At 41.9% G+C, this 15,742-nt stretch overlaps 1 protein-coding gene across 2 annotated transcripts in view; it reads right to left on the bottom strand.

Moving 5' to 3' along the window:
* Positions 1-625: 625 nt before the first annotated feature.
* The window catches only part of FBXW8 (F-box and WD repeat domain containing 8), a 135,813-nt gene continuing 120,696 nt past the window's right edge, over positions 626-15,742 (bottom strand). For both annotated transcript variants that reach the window (XM_088449240.1, XM_088449241.1), the window contains 2 exons: positions 11,180-11,296; positions 626-1,275 (listed from right to left, as the gene is read on the bottom strand). In XM_088449240.1, the coding sequence (XP_088305366.1) occupies positions 1,131-1,275; positions 11,180-11,296 (262 nt within the window). In that variant the 3' untranslated portion in view covers positions 626-1,130. The remainder of the gene's footprint in view (positions 1,276-11,179; positions 11,297-15,742) is intronic.

The raw sequence follows: 15,742 nt of genomic DNA, 5'->3' as shown, positions 1-15,742 counted from the left end.
TGCCAACATGTATAAATGCACAACGCCTAATATTTCAAAGCATAAATAAAACTTTTTTCATGATATTGTTAACGAAATAAATGAGAAATTATGCAAGTTAATTGTCTACTGCTTACGCTCCATACAAATCTGTCCAGGAGAATGCAACTCTCCCTACAGACACACAGAATGGAGAAGGAACGATTCACCATTCCATCAGTTGGCAGTAACATATACGGAAACTCTGAGCCTCTTCATGAGATTAAATGGATTTCTGTTACATGTTGACATCACAATTAATAACATAAACTATAAGCTCTTACGAGCAGGGCTATCTACCCTTTTGTGCTTCTACCTACTCTACTTTCATCTACTTCTCCACTAGAGCACCTAACACTTGGTTGCTTATGTGGATGTTATAGTCACTATTAATGTAGCAATGTATATTTTCCTTGTCCTGCATTGTATTGCAAGTCGCTGGTCACCTATTTATTAATGTACTTTGTAAGGCGCTGCGGAACACTTGTGGCACAATAAAAATATATGATAATATCATCACAGGATAATACATTTAAATATTTCTGTCTTTCTTAAACTTATTAATACAGTTCTTGCTTTATATTGTATAATAAAACATAGTTTCAGATGACACTTAAAACTGTTTTAATCCACTACTGATCAGGTCTCAGACCAGTATTTAAAAATTAACAGGTGATAAAAAAAAAAAAAGCAAATGATAATCTAAATGTATCCGACAACCTTTGCACATGATGGTATATTGGCATGTGGCAGTAGGAATAATTCAGTTTGCACTTTCTACCATCATTTTCCATTAGCACATTGTATATATGAATAACTTTTTATAAAATGCAGACCGGCTCGCAAGAGTCCAATCGTGTAAAATAATCCATTCCAAGGACAATCCATTTACTGCTGTAATCTATTTGCTTAGATGTCTTATGCTTCAACTTTTGTCTGTGAAAGAACTCACAACATATAATAAAAACAGACGGGCCATCAATCTTATCAATGTTATTAGTATTAGCAAATTCTGTGCCTTTACTTTGTAAGGAAAGTCCGTATCTGTTGGCTGTGATGAGAGGTCTTCTCCAGTGTTTTCCCTGAGACAAAACTAGCTGTCCAAGTTACTTTCACACAAGGTCATAGGGAACTGCCAAGCCAATGTTGTAATTGTATCCGGTCACCTCGCTATAAGAGGAACGACAAATTGGAAGGATGCTTTCAACAGACCTCTGATCCACTGAGAATTCATATACATTAATCGTGCCGCGATGCCTGCAATAAGAAAAAAAAAAGGCTTACTTCATTATAACAGGATAGATTTATGAGAACTACACCAAAAATTTTTTTATAATGTAATCTTTATACCTAAATCCTTTTTGCTGAATCCATTGAAGGACACTGCACCTTGGGTTATATAGCGTTGTCTAGGATGTTGGCACTTTAAATAATTTCAATAATAATTTTATGCTCCTCCCTCTTACTAACCTAATCCTGCAGGGAGTTTATTCATCTAACCAAGCTCCAATAGATTAACACAAAGACAGAAACAACTTCATCCTTTAAAAAACAAGACAAAAACATTGGATTATACTCACCGATAATCTTGTTTCTTCTAGATACTCAATGGCAGCCTCACCTTGGGATATAGAACCTGTTCCCCTAGTATAGACAGAAAGTTTTTTTTTCAGGGACCGCCTCCCCCCGTACTATATATATTCTGACCCTCCTCCTACTCCTAGTCTTTCTGGGTGTCTCCTTATAATCGGTTCCTGAAAAAAAACACTCAGGGGAGGGTATCTATAGGCTGCCATGGAGTCTCTCAAAGTATTATCGGTGAGTATAATCTGATGTTTTCTTCTTCAATCCTCCATGGCAGCCTCACCTTGGGACATACCAAAGTTCAAATATACAGGGAGGCCACTAACAATAAGACTTTAAGATTGTGCATAACAAATGTAATTTATTTTGAGTTCCTCTCTGAGGACTATCTTCAAAACGAGCCTCTGACAGATCCAGAGCATAATGATTAGTAAATGTGTGTACAGAAGACCATGCTGTTGCTTTACAGATATCCTGTATCGATGCTTCCGCCTTCTTTGCCCAGGAAGAAGCTACAGCCCTAGTCGAGTGTGCTCTAATGATGCCAGGTTCTTGAGACCTTCTGTTCCATAAACAAAGATAACTTCCCTTATCCATCTTGCAATGGTCTGTTTTGTGGGACTATGACCTTGTCTAATTCCATATGGTAAAACAATCAAGTGCTTTGTCTTTCTGAATTCATCCACTCTATTAAGATAGATAGAAACAGCTCTAACCAGATCCAGTGTATGTAGCGCTCTTGCTTTGTTATCTTTTGGCTGGGCGAAAAAGGCTGGTAGTACAATCTCTAGTACAATATCTTGATTGAGATGGAAAGACGAGACTTCCTTAGGTACAAATTATGGATTTGGCCTTAATAAAACATTGTCTGGCCTAATATTCAGGTATGGTTGTTCTGACCACAAGGCCTGTAGTTCGCTTATTCTCCTTGCTGATGTTATTGCGATCAGGAAGACCACTTTCCAGGTTAGATGCTTTAGGGAAGCTTCTTCTAGAGGTTCAAATGGGGTCCTCATCAAAATTCTTCACCAACTCTTCTGCTAATTTACTATCCAGGAGTGCACTGAGAGCTGATATTTGTACTTTAATTGTTTAAACTGAGACCTTTGATAAATCCTTCATATAGAAACTGTAAAATTTGAGGTATGTCTGCTGTCATGACCTCAATTTCCCTTACCACAAAGGAGATAAAGGTTTTCCAAACCCTGTAGTAAATCTGTGAAGAATTCTCCTTTTTTCTTTAACATTTCCCGCTCAACCTCCAGGACTGTTGGATTCTGGTGCATTAATGGACCCTGAGTCAGTATGTCCAGCCTTGCTGGTAGCATCCATGGTTCCTCCACTACTATGCTAGTGCTGTTGAAAACCACGCCCTTCTGAGCCAGTAGGGTAGAATTGCTATCATCTCTACTTGTCTCTTTTTGATCTTGATCAATATGCGATATACAATGGTAGAGGCTGGAAGACATATCCTAGATGAAATTCTCATTGTTGGGACAAAGCATCTATCCCTTTTGTCCCTGGTACATGGTGTTTTGAAAAAAAGGCAGTTTGGGGTTTACATTGGGTACCATTAAATCCATCTCCAGACGTCCGAATCTTTCCACAATTTCTTGGAATATCTCCGTATTCAATTCTCATCCTCTTGGAAGAATCTGTTTCCTTCTCAGAAAGTCTGCTACATAGTTTTTCTTGCCAGACACATGGAGTGCTGAAAGACAAAGAAGGTTCCTCTCCGCTCAGATCACAATTTTTGAGGGTCTTCCTTCTGGTACCTCCTTGACGATTTATATATGTTACCACAGTCATATTTTCGGAAAATATCCTTAAATGACTTCCTCTCAGATGATCTTGGAAGTAATATATTGTCATCCATACTGCTCTCATCTCTCTTTTGTTTGAAGAAAATAACTTTTCTTTCGTGGACCTTGTGTTACCATTTGTGACAAATGTGCTCCCCATCCTACGGACCTTGCGTCTGTTGTAAGAACTATGTTCTGCGGTTGAGACAGTGGTGTTGACCTTTTCTCCAGATTTATTCCACCAGTCCAGAGATCTTTTTACGTCTCATCTCAGTCATACATGATGGAGAAGAGGCACTTTCCTGCAAATTAATTTTAGTATATTCCTTTGCAATTTCCTCATGGGCCACTTTGCCCATGGGACCACCTCTATAGTCCACGGGATCATACCACGCAGTCTCGATCCCATCCAGAGTTGAATCCTGCCGCATTTCTGCACATATCTGATCAGTTTGTGTATTTTCATACATCTTTCTTGTGAGAGGCTGACCGCATAACTCTGGGTATCTATTATCACCCCTAGAAATTGGATTCAACCAACTTTTTTCCCAATTTATGATTCAACCATGCCTTTCTAGAAATTGTAGAACTTGGGCCATCTTGACTTGCACTATTTCCTTCGTCCTTCTGACGATTAATATGTTGTCTAGGTATGGCCACATAATTATTCCTTGAGTTCTTAGGTGAGCTATCATGGTTACTAGAACCTTGGTAAATGTTCTGAGCGAAGTTGAAAGGCCGAAAAGAAGACATGTGAACTTCAAGTGTTCTCCTGCTACACAAAACCTCAGGTATTAATTATAATCTACATTTACTGGTATGTGAAAATTAGCATCTTTTAAATCTATCGATGCTAGAAAGTCCCCTTTTGTTATGCCTGCTAGGATATATTTTAGTTTCTTCATATGAAATATGTAAGGACATACTTGTTCAGTTCTCTTAAATCCAGGATATTCCTCAACTCTCCTCACATTTTCTTTACCAGAAAAAGAGGTGAATAAAAACCTGTTTTTCTTTCCACAATGGGTACTGGCTTTATTGCTTGAAGTCTGATTAGTTTTTCCAAACTCTCTTCCATAGTAATCTTTTCCGGTCTCACAATTGGCATTCTTGATTGTACAAATTGGTCTCTTTCTGGTCTTTCTTTGAACTCTGCACTGGATTCAGACCCGCTTGCTAGGCTGCGTTCGCACATAGCCTGCCAATGTTTGCAATGTGCGCTTGCGTATAAGTCGCAGTACGAGTGCGCAAACTAGTCCATGTGATCGGGAAGCGTTCGCTCGCTGCGCATCGCTAGCTCGCTAGAATGACTGACAGGACAAGCCGTTTGTGGGTGGTGATGGGATGATCGATCGGTGTGTGATGGTGCAAACGCAGGCGTCTGAGCGTCTTAATGCCGTTTCAGAGGCGTGCATAATTAAGACGCAGCATCATAATACACGTGACATGGCTGAATTAAACACTGAGGCACTCGCAGTGCTTACGGTAGGGGATGGTCAGCCACAAGTGCTGCATATGGGTCCGATGTTACTCGATGTTAATGATTGTTGCATACATTTCCTGGACGTGATGTGGGAAAGTGGGCGTGGTTGGTGGGCATCTAGATACACACCGCATTCGCAAGCCAAGACATAGTGAGCGTGCTAATGCCTTGCCGTGCGATCGTGGGATTTGCATACTTTGGCTGCTTGCGAACGAATCTAGCGAGCGGCTCTGAATCGGGCCCTCTATTCGGTATCCTGTGGATATTATATCCTATACCCATGTCCTGAACACCGTGAGTCCATGTGCTTGTGAATTGAGACAATCTTCCACAGACGGCTAGTTCTATAGGAGCCTTGTAGTCATTGCTGTCTGGAATTACCACTCCTAAAATTCTGCTGAAAGGATTGTCTGGTCATCCCTAAAGAATATCTTCTGTTATACTGGCGACCTGGTCTATAAGTACTAGCTTCTCTGTACTGTTTTGATGAGGAAAACTGAACATGTTTCTCCTATCCTGTGGTAGTCGGTTAGATTTATCTCCCGTCATCCTTTGTATCAAGAAATCTAATTTGCTCCCAAAAAAGAAAGAGCCCTCATACGGTAACGTTGCCAATCTATTTTCTGAATTTGCATCAGCCATCCAAGTTCGCAACCATAACGCTCCTAGCTACTACCCCAGTAGCCATAGACCTTGCGGCATAAGATACAACATTCAAAGAGGCCTCGCACAGTTATTCAATGGCTTTTTGCATAATCTCTAAGTTTCTTAGAAGATATTGTGAAGGCTCAGATTCAATTCTGAGTATTTGCAAACCTCCGTTTAGCAGATCTATGGATTGGTAGAAGAGAAAACACTGCTCTCCTCCTCCAAAGTGCAACGCCATTTTAAAGAACTCTGATCTTGGCCTGGTCGGGCACATGCGCAGTGACGGCGGCCGCACTGGTCCGCGCATCACCTGACTCACTGATGCGAGCCTGCGCACTCCTGTCGGTTCCACGCTGTACCGCCATCTTTGTTTAGGACTCAGCTGAGAGCTCCACACTGATCGCTCCACCGGCTCCTGGAAGCTGCCATGGACGGTAGTGCGGGTGTCCCAGCCAACCCCGTTTAGCACCGGTCACCGTCATCAGCCTTCTTGATGACAACTCTGGGGTGCCACTCCGACTCAGCCTGCAGCACAAAGGGAGCACTAGGCAATATAGATCAAGCTCTATTTAGTTAGAAAAATAACAAACTTCCCTACTCTACATCTATACAGTTAGGAGACAGGAAGAAAAAAAAGGAGGAGGAAGGGCCCGAATACATACAGTAGGGGGAGGGGGGCGGACCTATATCCATATATATACTAGGGGAACAGGTCCTGTACCCCAAGGTCCCCAAGGTGAGGCTGCCATGGAGGATCGAAGAAGAAAAATGTTTAACCTAGGTAAACAGGAAAACTAGAGAATAGCGTGCTGTGTCCTGAGATGGATTCAAAGAAAAGGATTACATGCGAGTATAACAATCCAGATTCTCTTTTATTCAATGGGGGACACTGAACCCTAGGGAAATAACAAAGCTGGGTTCAGATGGGCGTGCTCACAGAGTCCCCCAGTGTAAACATAAGACCAGCTGATATTCTGACATGTAACATTCCTGGGTCATAGATCTGCAAGGCCCTAGTGACATCCAAAGAGTGAAGGTATCACACTTCACACCTTAGGTTGAAACAAAAGATTTTATATAAAGAACTGAACTATTGTCATGAAAGAGCAGTGCAAATAGCAAAGAGAAGAAATAAAAACATCCATATAAAACTTTAACGCTACTAAATTACATGGTTGAAAAGAAAATTGTTGTAATGTCATCAAAACTCAAGACCCATAAGGACTAGTGGAGGATAAAGTGGTGATGAGGCTGCCTGCCATTTTTTACCACCTTGCAGATTGGCTGGAAAGGAACAGGGAATGCCCTTACGTTGGTAGTTCAACAGTTAAAATAACAACACTAACAATGGGGAGACTGTGAAGTTGAATATGGGATGCTAACATGTTAATAATGCCATTTACAGCATTATAATAGTGTTGGGTTTACAACTTCAAAAGTGATGTCATGCTTGAAGTTAGAAAGCAGGTACTGTTAAAATACTGTAAACCACAGTATTAAAACCACAGTATTAAAATGTCGTTATCCCAAGTTTGTGAGTGTCGATATTTTAATTGTTGAACTGCTTTCCCAACCCGAGCTCGGTACCAATCTTCCTGCTCTCAGTGTTTTTTGGGGTGTTGGCGCAAAGACCTGTTATAACACTGATCACCAATGTGCAAAGAAAGACTTTACTATTGCCATGAGTGCTATCTTCTACTGAAAGAAAAAACATTTAAAGAACTTAAATTGAATTGTTTATCTGAACCATCCTGTACAAACAGGTGCAAGTAAGCTAGAAAGAATAACAGATGTGTCCACATACACCGATCCTCAAATCCCGCCATATTTAAGCCCAGTTAAGCGTGCCACAGACTTTATAACTTAGCCGCACCAAAATACGAATATGAGTACCTAGTATGCTCTAAGGGCCTGATTCAGAGGCTCGTTCTGAATCAGGGCGGCCGCTTGTTTTTTTAGTTGCAGCCTCCTGGCCGCTCGCATAGCTGTGGGTTACCACCCACAGCTTATGCGAGCGGCCAGGTGATGGTCAAGACCATAGCGACCATCGGGCTTGCGATGAGACCGTTGCGGTAGGGTCTTGTTTGCCGCAAGCCCCAGTGGACTTCCTGCTCTAATAGAGCAGGAAGTCCACCTACTGACATCTCGAGTGATGTCAGTAGGGCCGCCCACAAACGGCAGGTGTTCGTCCAGGAACGCCTCCGTTTGCCCAGCCACCCCCCCACCCCGCCTTCCAAACGGGGCGAGCTGTCGATCAACAAGTGCTTTTTGCGCTCGCACGTGCGCACTGCCTAGCAATCGACCCTCTTGCGAGCGCATACGAGCGGGTCTGAATCAGGCCCTAAGTGAACGAAGATGCAAAGGAAGAGGTAGCACAATGGAGAAAAAAAGTACACAGTCTAGGGTAAAAAGGCAAAAAAGACAGCTCCGATATGAGTGACCTGCGCCATCTGCGACTTTATATCAATTAATTTGCTACAAAAATATTAATCCTAAGTACCTAATACAATATAAGCAAAGTCAGATGTAAAATTCAGGAAAACGTGGCAAAATTGCGCCATATGGCACAAAAAGGATATATGGTGTATGAGGACACATCTATAGTTGGAAACTTCTGTCTATCATACCAATACACCGAAGTCTGTCTTACCTTATGGTTATTCTTTTCTGCAACAGGTTCTCTTGCCCTGAGCATGGGCCGAACCACACTGTCACATAACTTCTTATTCCTCAGCGACATGGCTTCAACTTCAACTCTGTTATAGCATGTCACGCTAATATCAGACTGTATAAGACACTAGGGAAGATGTACTAAGCCTTGAAAAGTGATAAAGTGGAGAGAAAGTACTAACTAATCAGCTCTTATCTGCCATTTTTAGGAGCGGATTGGTTGGTACTTTATCTCTGTCCACTTTATCACTCCCACTGTCACAATGGACCTATGGAAATCCTGAGAATATTCAGAAGCATCACCACCAGAGGAAAAAGGTAAATTATAGGAAAATATCATGAGACTGTCATGACGTTGACCAGTAAAACCTGCAGATCCCTGGTCCATGCACAAAGGAGCAGCTCTCTGTGGTTCAAAACAAGATGCCATCATGTCAATACCTGGCTGGCCGCTTCTTACAAATTCTTTTGGAAGATATCCGGGTGGAGGGACCACTCTATAGAATGCAAGATGTGCCTGCTAAGGTAAATGGCCTCCTCATTTTCAATCACTTCTATGAACACAACTGATATTGCAAGAACATTTTGCTCTGCCCAGTGCATGATACTGCTGGTTTCCTTTATTAAAAAATTATTTTATGCCTCCCTGATGGTTGATGCACTGCATTTTGATGGTGTTGTTTGACTGAATCCATATGTTTTTTTCCTTTGCAACATAAGATGACCTAGAACTACAGTATCACCCTTATTACTTCTAGAACATTGAAAGCTTGGGTTCAGCAGGGGACACAGACCCTTGAACCGGAATTGAAGAGTGACAGCCCCAAGTCATGGACACTGGTGGCTGTATTGTTGTCATCTTTGAGCCAGAGAAGCACCTAAAGCACTGTTGGAGACAGACAGCCTATCAATGTGTAGACCACTTTTCCTAGGACTCGCATACAGAATTTAAATAATGTTGTTTGAGAGCCATAAGATACCTTACTGTCCTGTATAAAAAGAAAATGATGTCCTCTGGAAGAATAACACTCTGCTGTCGAGTATCGTACAGCAGACCAAGAAAGACCCATTAAGCCAGTGTTGGCTAACCTTGACACTCCAGCTGTTATGGAACTACATAACCCAGCATGCACTGCTACAGTTTTGCTATTAGCGCATGCTAAAACTGTGGCAGGGCATGCTGGGATATATAGTTCCACAACAGCTGGAGTGTCAAGGTTAGCCAACACTGCATTAAGCAGAGACCAGACTGGATTTCTGAAATCTAATAATAAAAACAGGGGACTCCTGGCAGTGTGTCCGAAGCAAAGTCAGTGAATGTTTTTGTCCATATAGAGATCAGCACATGACTGACAGTTTTTGTGAACACTTGTGCTGCCATACCAAAAGAAAGGATGGGGATGAATCACAAATCTGAAAGGGCACAGGTAACCTCCCAAGATTGGAACATGCAAATGGAATTTCTTATCATGGGAACCGTGTACTTGTCTTGTTTCATGCAGTTGCCGACGAATCTAAAAAAATAATAATCACATTTTGAACCTATTCATCCACAAGTGTCCCAATATTCAAATCAGAAAGAATTCCTTTGGTTTCGCAATCAAAATTAGGTTGGAGAAGAAACCCATCCCCATGTGTTCTACAGGTACTGGGATAATAAACCTGCTGTGATTAATAGTGTGACTAGTGAGCTGCAGGGTGCAAATTGTCCTGAAATGAGCACATCTGCAATGCCTTAATGCTGGACTGTGGTGGGTTAGTCCGTTTCCTGTCCTCATTAGTGAAGCATGGGCTCTGTGGACACCACGCTCCATCAGAAGGTCACCGTGTCTCCCCCAGAAGGAAAGAGGAGGCATAGTCATGTGATCTAGTGCTATTGCCCGTTCCCCTTTTGTGACTACATCAGCACCCTACATGATTTCCCATGTTAGGAGATTTGCCAAAGGTGGTACAAAGGTGGAGCACGGCACCTCCTCAGACTGAAACTTATTGGCACACATGACCATAGCTGGGATTGGGTATAGTTTGTTGACGTTAAGTTGTCATTATGTCCACATTGTCCATGTCGACATTCATTATGTCAACACTGGTAAAACATCAATATGATTAGAACGTCAACAAAATGTTCCTGGTGGTCCAGCAGTGACTTACCTTGTTTGGCGGGTCCAGAAGCTCCAGCAATGTCTTCCAGGTCTGGCGTTCAGCTGACAGTGAGTGTGCACCTGAACTTTCCATGGGTGCGATGTTGAGTAACACTAGCACCTGACCCTCTCCCCTCCTGCAACCTGTCGTCATTCTGAGAATGTCGACATTTTAACAATGTCAACATCATAACAGTTGACATTATGATGGTTGACAGAATCACCATAGCAGCTGTCAATTCAAATACATTATCAGTAAATTTAAAAGAAATAACAAACCAAGTAAAATTTAAAGTAGCAATGGCCTAAATGATGCGCTATGCTCAAGGGTCCAGTGTCTAAGGTATGATGGAGAAAAAGTATTAGTATCATTAGCATGTTAACCAGGGGTAATTTTTGCTGGTAACAAACTATGCACCAAATTTCCAAACAACCCCCAAGGACCATTAAGAAATGGCGGGAGTGGTATAAGAAACAATAGCTTGTGTGATCTATCTGGGTGTTTTCCATCATCACCGACTAATTCAATGCTTCATTTACCTCTGATTTTGGCATGTGGTGTATTCAGCTATTTGAGCATTTTATTTCTTTAAATTTACACTTTGTTCTTTTAGTACTATAGATAATGGTTAACTGGAGTGATCAAACTCCAAGTAACCATTCTACGTACATATGTACATTATATAAATACGTACATTCTACTTAAATGCAATATGGTTCATGGAAAAATGGACAAAACCAGTACACCTCATAACACTGATATGTCAGGTTCTACACATTAATTCAGTTAGTGGGTAAAAGTAAAAAGAAGCCTTAGATTACACAAGTGTTACCTTCGGTGAGCAGTAAGGTCATCGTCCATGATGCTGGCTCCACGGGGACTCTTCTCGTCAGGAATGTTTGCAGTGATCAAGCTTTGGGAATTAAACCAGATATAGCGGACAGGGTGTCTACAGAGAAAAAAAACATAGTAAAATAGATATAATTGTAGCCAACATGACAAAGATATTTTTTTGTATAAAAATATTTGCATGCACCTATTTACTCAGAGGAGGAAGGTATGGAAACCATTGTTGAAGTCTTTATTTTACAATAAATGGATATAAAATTATTATTAATTTTGGATTTGATTGTATATTTTATTATATATGAATAGAAAATGGAAGGGATGGTAGGACACTCAAAAACAGCAGAACCTATGCAGCTCTAATCAAAAAGCCAAGAGAAGTCCACTAATATTTCATAAACAACAATACATGAAAACAAAAAAGGTTTTACATGGGGCACAAAGAATGATTCATTTAAATCTTTGTTTCCTCGTTAATATATGGGTCATGCCATGTCAAGAGGACCAGGAGTCCCCACCTGACCATCTCTAATTTTGATAAAATGTTACATGAAAGTTGGCATATATACGTCAGACTAAAGCTGGGTACACACTGGAGCGATATTGGCCTGATATGTTATTTCTAGGAGAAGCGGAACAACATATCGGCCGGAAAGTTCAGTGTGTACAGCCAATTTTCATGCTCCAACTGTCGTTAGCGATATCGTCCGGTCGGCGTGCTGCACGACCAACTGGACGAAATCGCATGCGGTGCTGTTCAAGGTAGTGAAGAACAGAACGAGGGATCGTTCTGTCCTTCATAACATTATTCTAATGTGTACCCAGCTTAACTTTGGGAACCTTTTAGTTCACAAAATGCAATAGTAGCAAATCTACAGCCCTCAAAGTGTGGGTAGGGGCAATGGTCACCGACTCCACAAGCACAATCAGCAGGTTGATCTTCAAAACTGGTCCAATTGGCATGGAATTATTATTATTATCATTTACTTATATGGCACCACAAGTGTTCCCCAGCGCCTTACAAAGTACATAAACAAATAGGAATAACCAGTATGTTCCTTTAGGAATCCACCGATATGATAAATAAATAAAAAATAAAACACTTCGTAGGGGTATTGTTTTTAGTGATTAATATCACACATTTCTTAATAGCCTCAGTGTAGTATGTCCAAGTACCAAAAACAACAAGATACAAAATAATGGGGATATTTACTAAACAAACAGTGTTAGGAGACAGAGTGAAAAGTGATAAGGTGCCAGCCAATCAGCTCCCATCTGCCATCTCACAGGCTGTGTTTGAAAAATGACAGTTGGGAGCTGATTGGCTGCCACCTTATCACTTTTCACTCTGTCTCCTAACACTGCTTAGTAAATAGACCCCTAAGTCTGTTCTCTTATCACACCAGAAAGGAAAGAATAGTGTTTGCTGCCACCACATCTAGAATGGTGCAATCATCCACACGCACCTTCTTTATGGTCCCCTATAGGTCATTTCCTTACTGATGTGATCGTATCAATAACACCTTCAGCAAACTCTCTGGATTGCTTCTTTCACACAGAAGATTCTTACAAATTCATTTATCACCAAAAGAATAGAATAAGAGAACAATCTGGTGAAGTCTCCACACCGGACTGACCAGAGCCATGCACTCCATCAGATTACCTAAGAGTAAAAAGGGGGCAGAAATACAGAATCTGCCAAACAATGACTGTTCAAGGGCGTTTCATTCTTGTGATCTGGTGTTACTGCTTCTAAAAGGAGACTTTGTTACATGGGACACAAGGGTGTCAGTTTCAGCAATTAATACTAAACTATGAACTGTTTTATTTTTCTCTGTTTACCATACAAGAGTATTAAGTTAACACAGATTCCTAAAGCAACACACATTGAGGAAAAGAAGATTTGAATGTTACACTCTTTGCGCCCTATTTAAAACCTTTTTTTACTGCTCATATATTATATTCATCATTTAGGAAGTTTTAAAGATTGGAATAAAAAAAGATACTACATGAAGTAATAAGGGTGTTGATATGATTTCTTGCCTTATGAATAACACAATCGCATGGCTCCATCTAGTGCCACAAAAGTAGAATGCAGCAGAAGGGTATTTTATATGGGCCTGTTTCAGTAATAGTAGAAAAGTATTTAACAGTTTTGCCAGTAAAGCTACAGTCAGGTGCATAAATATTGGGACATTGACAGAATTTTCATATTTTGTCTCTATTCACCACCACAATGGCTTTGAAATGATACAAACAAGATGTGCTTTAACTGCAGACTTTAATTTGAGGGTAATTACATCCAAATCAGGTGAACAGTGTAGGAATTACAACGGTTTCTATATGTGCCTCCCACTTTTTAAGGGGCCAAAAGTAAATGGGACAAACTAAACAATCCTAAATCTAACTTTCACTTTTTAATAGGGGTGTGCACCGGCCACTTTTCGTGTTTTGTGTTTTGGTGTTGGATCTGGATCTTTCTTCGTGTTTTGGATCTGGATTGGTTTTGCCAAAACCACCCTTCCGTGTTTTGGGTTCTGGGTTTTGTGTTTTGGATCTGTATTTTTTAAAAAAAAAAAGAATAAAAACAGCTAAAATCACAGAATGTGTGGGTTTTTCTGCTCCTATGCTATTATTAACCTCAATAACCTTAATTTCCACTCATTTCCAGTCTATTCTGAACACCTCACAATAGTGTTTTTATGTCCAAAAGGCTATGCTAAGCGACACGAATGGGCGGCACAAACACGTGGCCCATCTAGGAGTGGCACTGCAGTGGCAGACAGGATGGCAGTTTGAAAAACTAGGCCCCAAACAGTACATAATGCAAAGAAAAAAAAGAGGTGCAAGATGGAATTGTCCTTGGGCCCTCCCACACACCCTTATGTTGTATAAACAGGACATGCACACTTTAACAAACCAATCATTTCAGCGCCAGGGTCTGCCACACGACTGTGGCTGAAATGATTGGTTCATTTGGGCCCCCACAAAACAAGCTGGCAATTAATCTGTCCCTGCACAAACTGTCTCTACGGAGGCAAGATGTCATCCTCATCCTCCTCATCCACCGATTCCTCACCCTCTTCAGTGTTGTGTACATCCTCATCCTCACAGACTATTAACTCGTCCCCGCTGGAATCCACCACCACAGGTCCCTCTGTACATTCTGGAGGCTGGTCTCCCTGGAAGAGTTGGCAATTCATTTTTATGAACATCATCTTCTCCACATTTTGTGGAAGCAGCCTCCTACGCCTTTCGCTGACAAGGTTCCCGGCTGCACTAAACACTCTTTCGGAGTACACACTGGAGGGGGGGCAACTCAGGTAAAATAGAGCCAGTTGATACAGGGGCCTCCAAATTGCCTCTTTTTCCTGCCAGTACAGGTACGGACTGTCTGACATGCCTACTTGGATGCTGTCACCGATGTAATACTCCACCATTCTGTCAATGGTGACAGTATCATATGCAGTGACAGTAGACATGTCAGAAACTGTTGCCAGGTCCTTCAGTCCAGACCAGATGTCCAAACTTGGTCCTGCCTGCCCTGCATCACCGCCAGCAGGTTGCTTAGGATACCTAAGTTTTTTCCTGGCAGCCCCAGTTGCGGGAGAAAATGAAGAAGGAGCTGTTGATGTGTCACGTTCCGCTTCAGCTGACAGTTACATCACAGATTGACCACCCTGACATCCTGGCAAAGCGAATGAAGGGCTTCATCAACGAGTCCCACATGCCGGGCCGAATCGCTCCGTCTTAGCTCCTCCTTCACTTTCTCCAGCTGCTTCTGCAAAAGCCTGATGAGGGGAATGACCTGACTCAAGCTGGCAGTGTCTGAACTGACTTCACGTGTGGCAAGTTCGTAGGGTAACCTTGCACAACACGGAAATCATTCTCCACTGCGCTTGAGTCAGGTGCATACCCTCTCCTTTGCCTATGTCATAGGTGGATGTATAGGCTTGAATGGCCTTTTGCTGCTCCTCCATCCTCTGAAGCATATAGAGGGTTGAGTTCCACCGCGTCACAACCTCTTGCTTCAGGTGATGGCGGGGCAGGTTCAAGAGAGTTTGCTTGCGCTCCAGTCTTCGGCACGCAGTCGCTGAATGGTGAAAGTGGGCGGAAATTTTTCAGGCCACCCAAAGAGTCTCCTGCACGCCCCTGTCGCTTTTCAGAAAATTCTGCACCACCAATTTTATTGTGTGAGCAAAACATGGGACGTGCTGGAATTTGCCCAGATGTAATGCCTGCACAATATTGGTGGCGTTGTCAGATATCACAAATCCCCAGGAGAGTCTAAGTGGGGTAAGCCACTGGGCGATGATTTCCCTCAGTTTCTCTAAGAGGTTGTCGGCGGTGTGCCTCTTACTGAAACCGGTGATACACAGCGTAGCCTGCCTTGGAACGTGCTGGCGTTTCTGAGATGCTGCTACTGGTGACGCTGCTGTTGTTGCTGCGTAAGGTGATACATCTACCCAGTGGGCTGTCACAGTCATATAGTCCTTAGTCTGCCCTGTTCCACTTGTTCCACCCCTACTTATTTCACCTTTACATATGG

Source organism: Taudactylus pleione, unplaced genomic scaffold (assembly GCF_031769625.1).
Source record: "Taudactylus pleione unplaced genomic scaffold, aTauple2 ptg000479l, whole genome shotgun sequence".
Lineage (NCBI taxonomy): Eukaryota > Metazoa > Chordata > Amphibia > Anura > Myobatrachidae > Taudactylus > Taudactylus pleione.
This window is presented reverse-complemented; position numbering and strand designations above follow the sequence as displayed.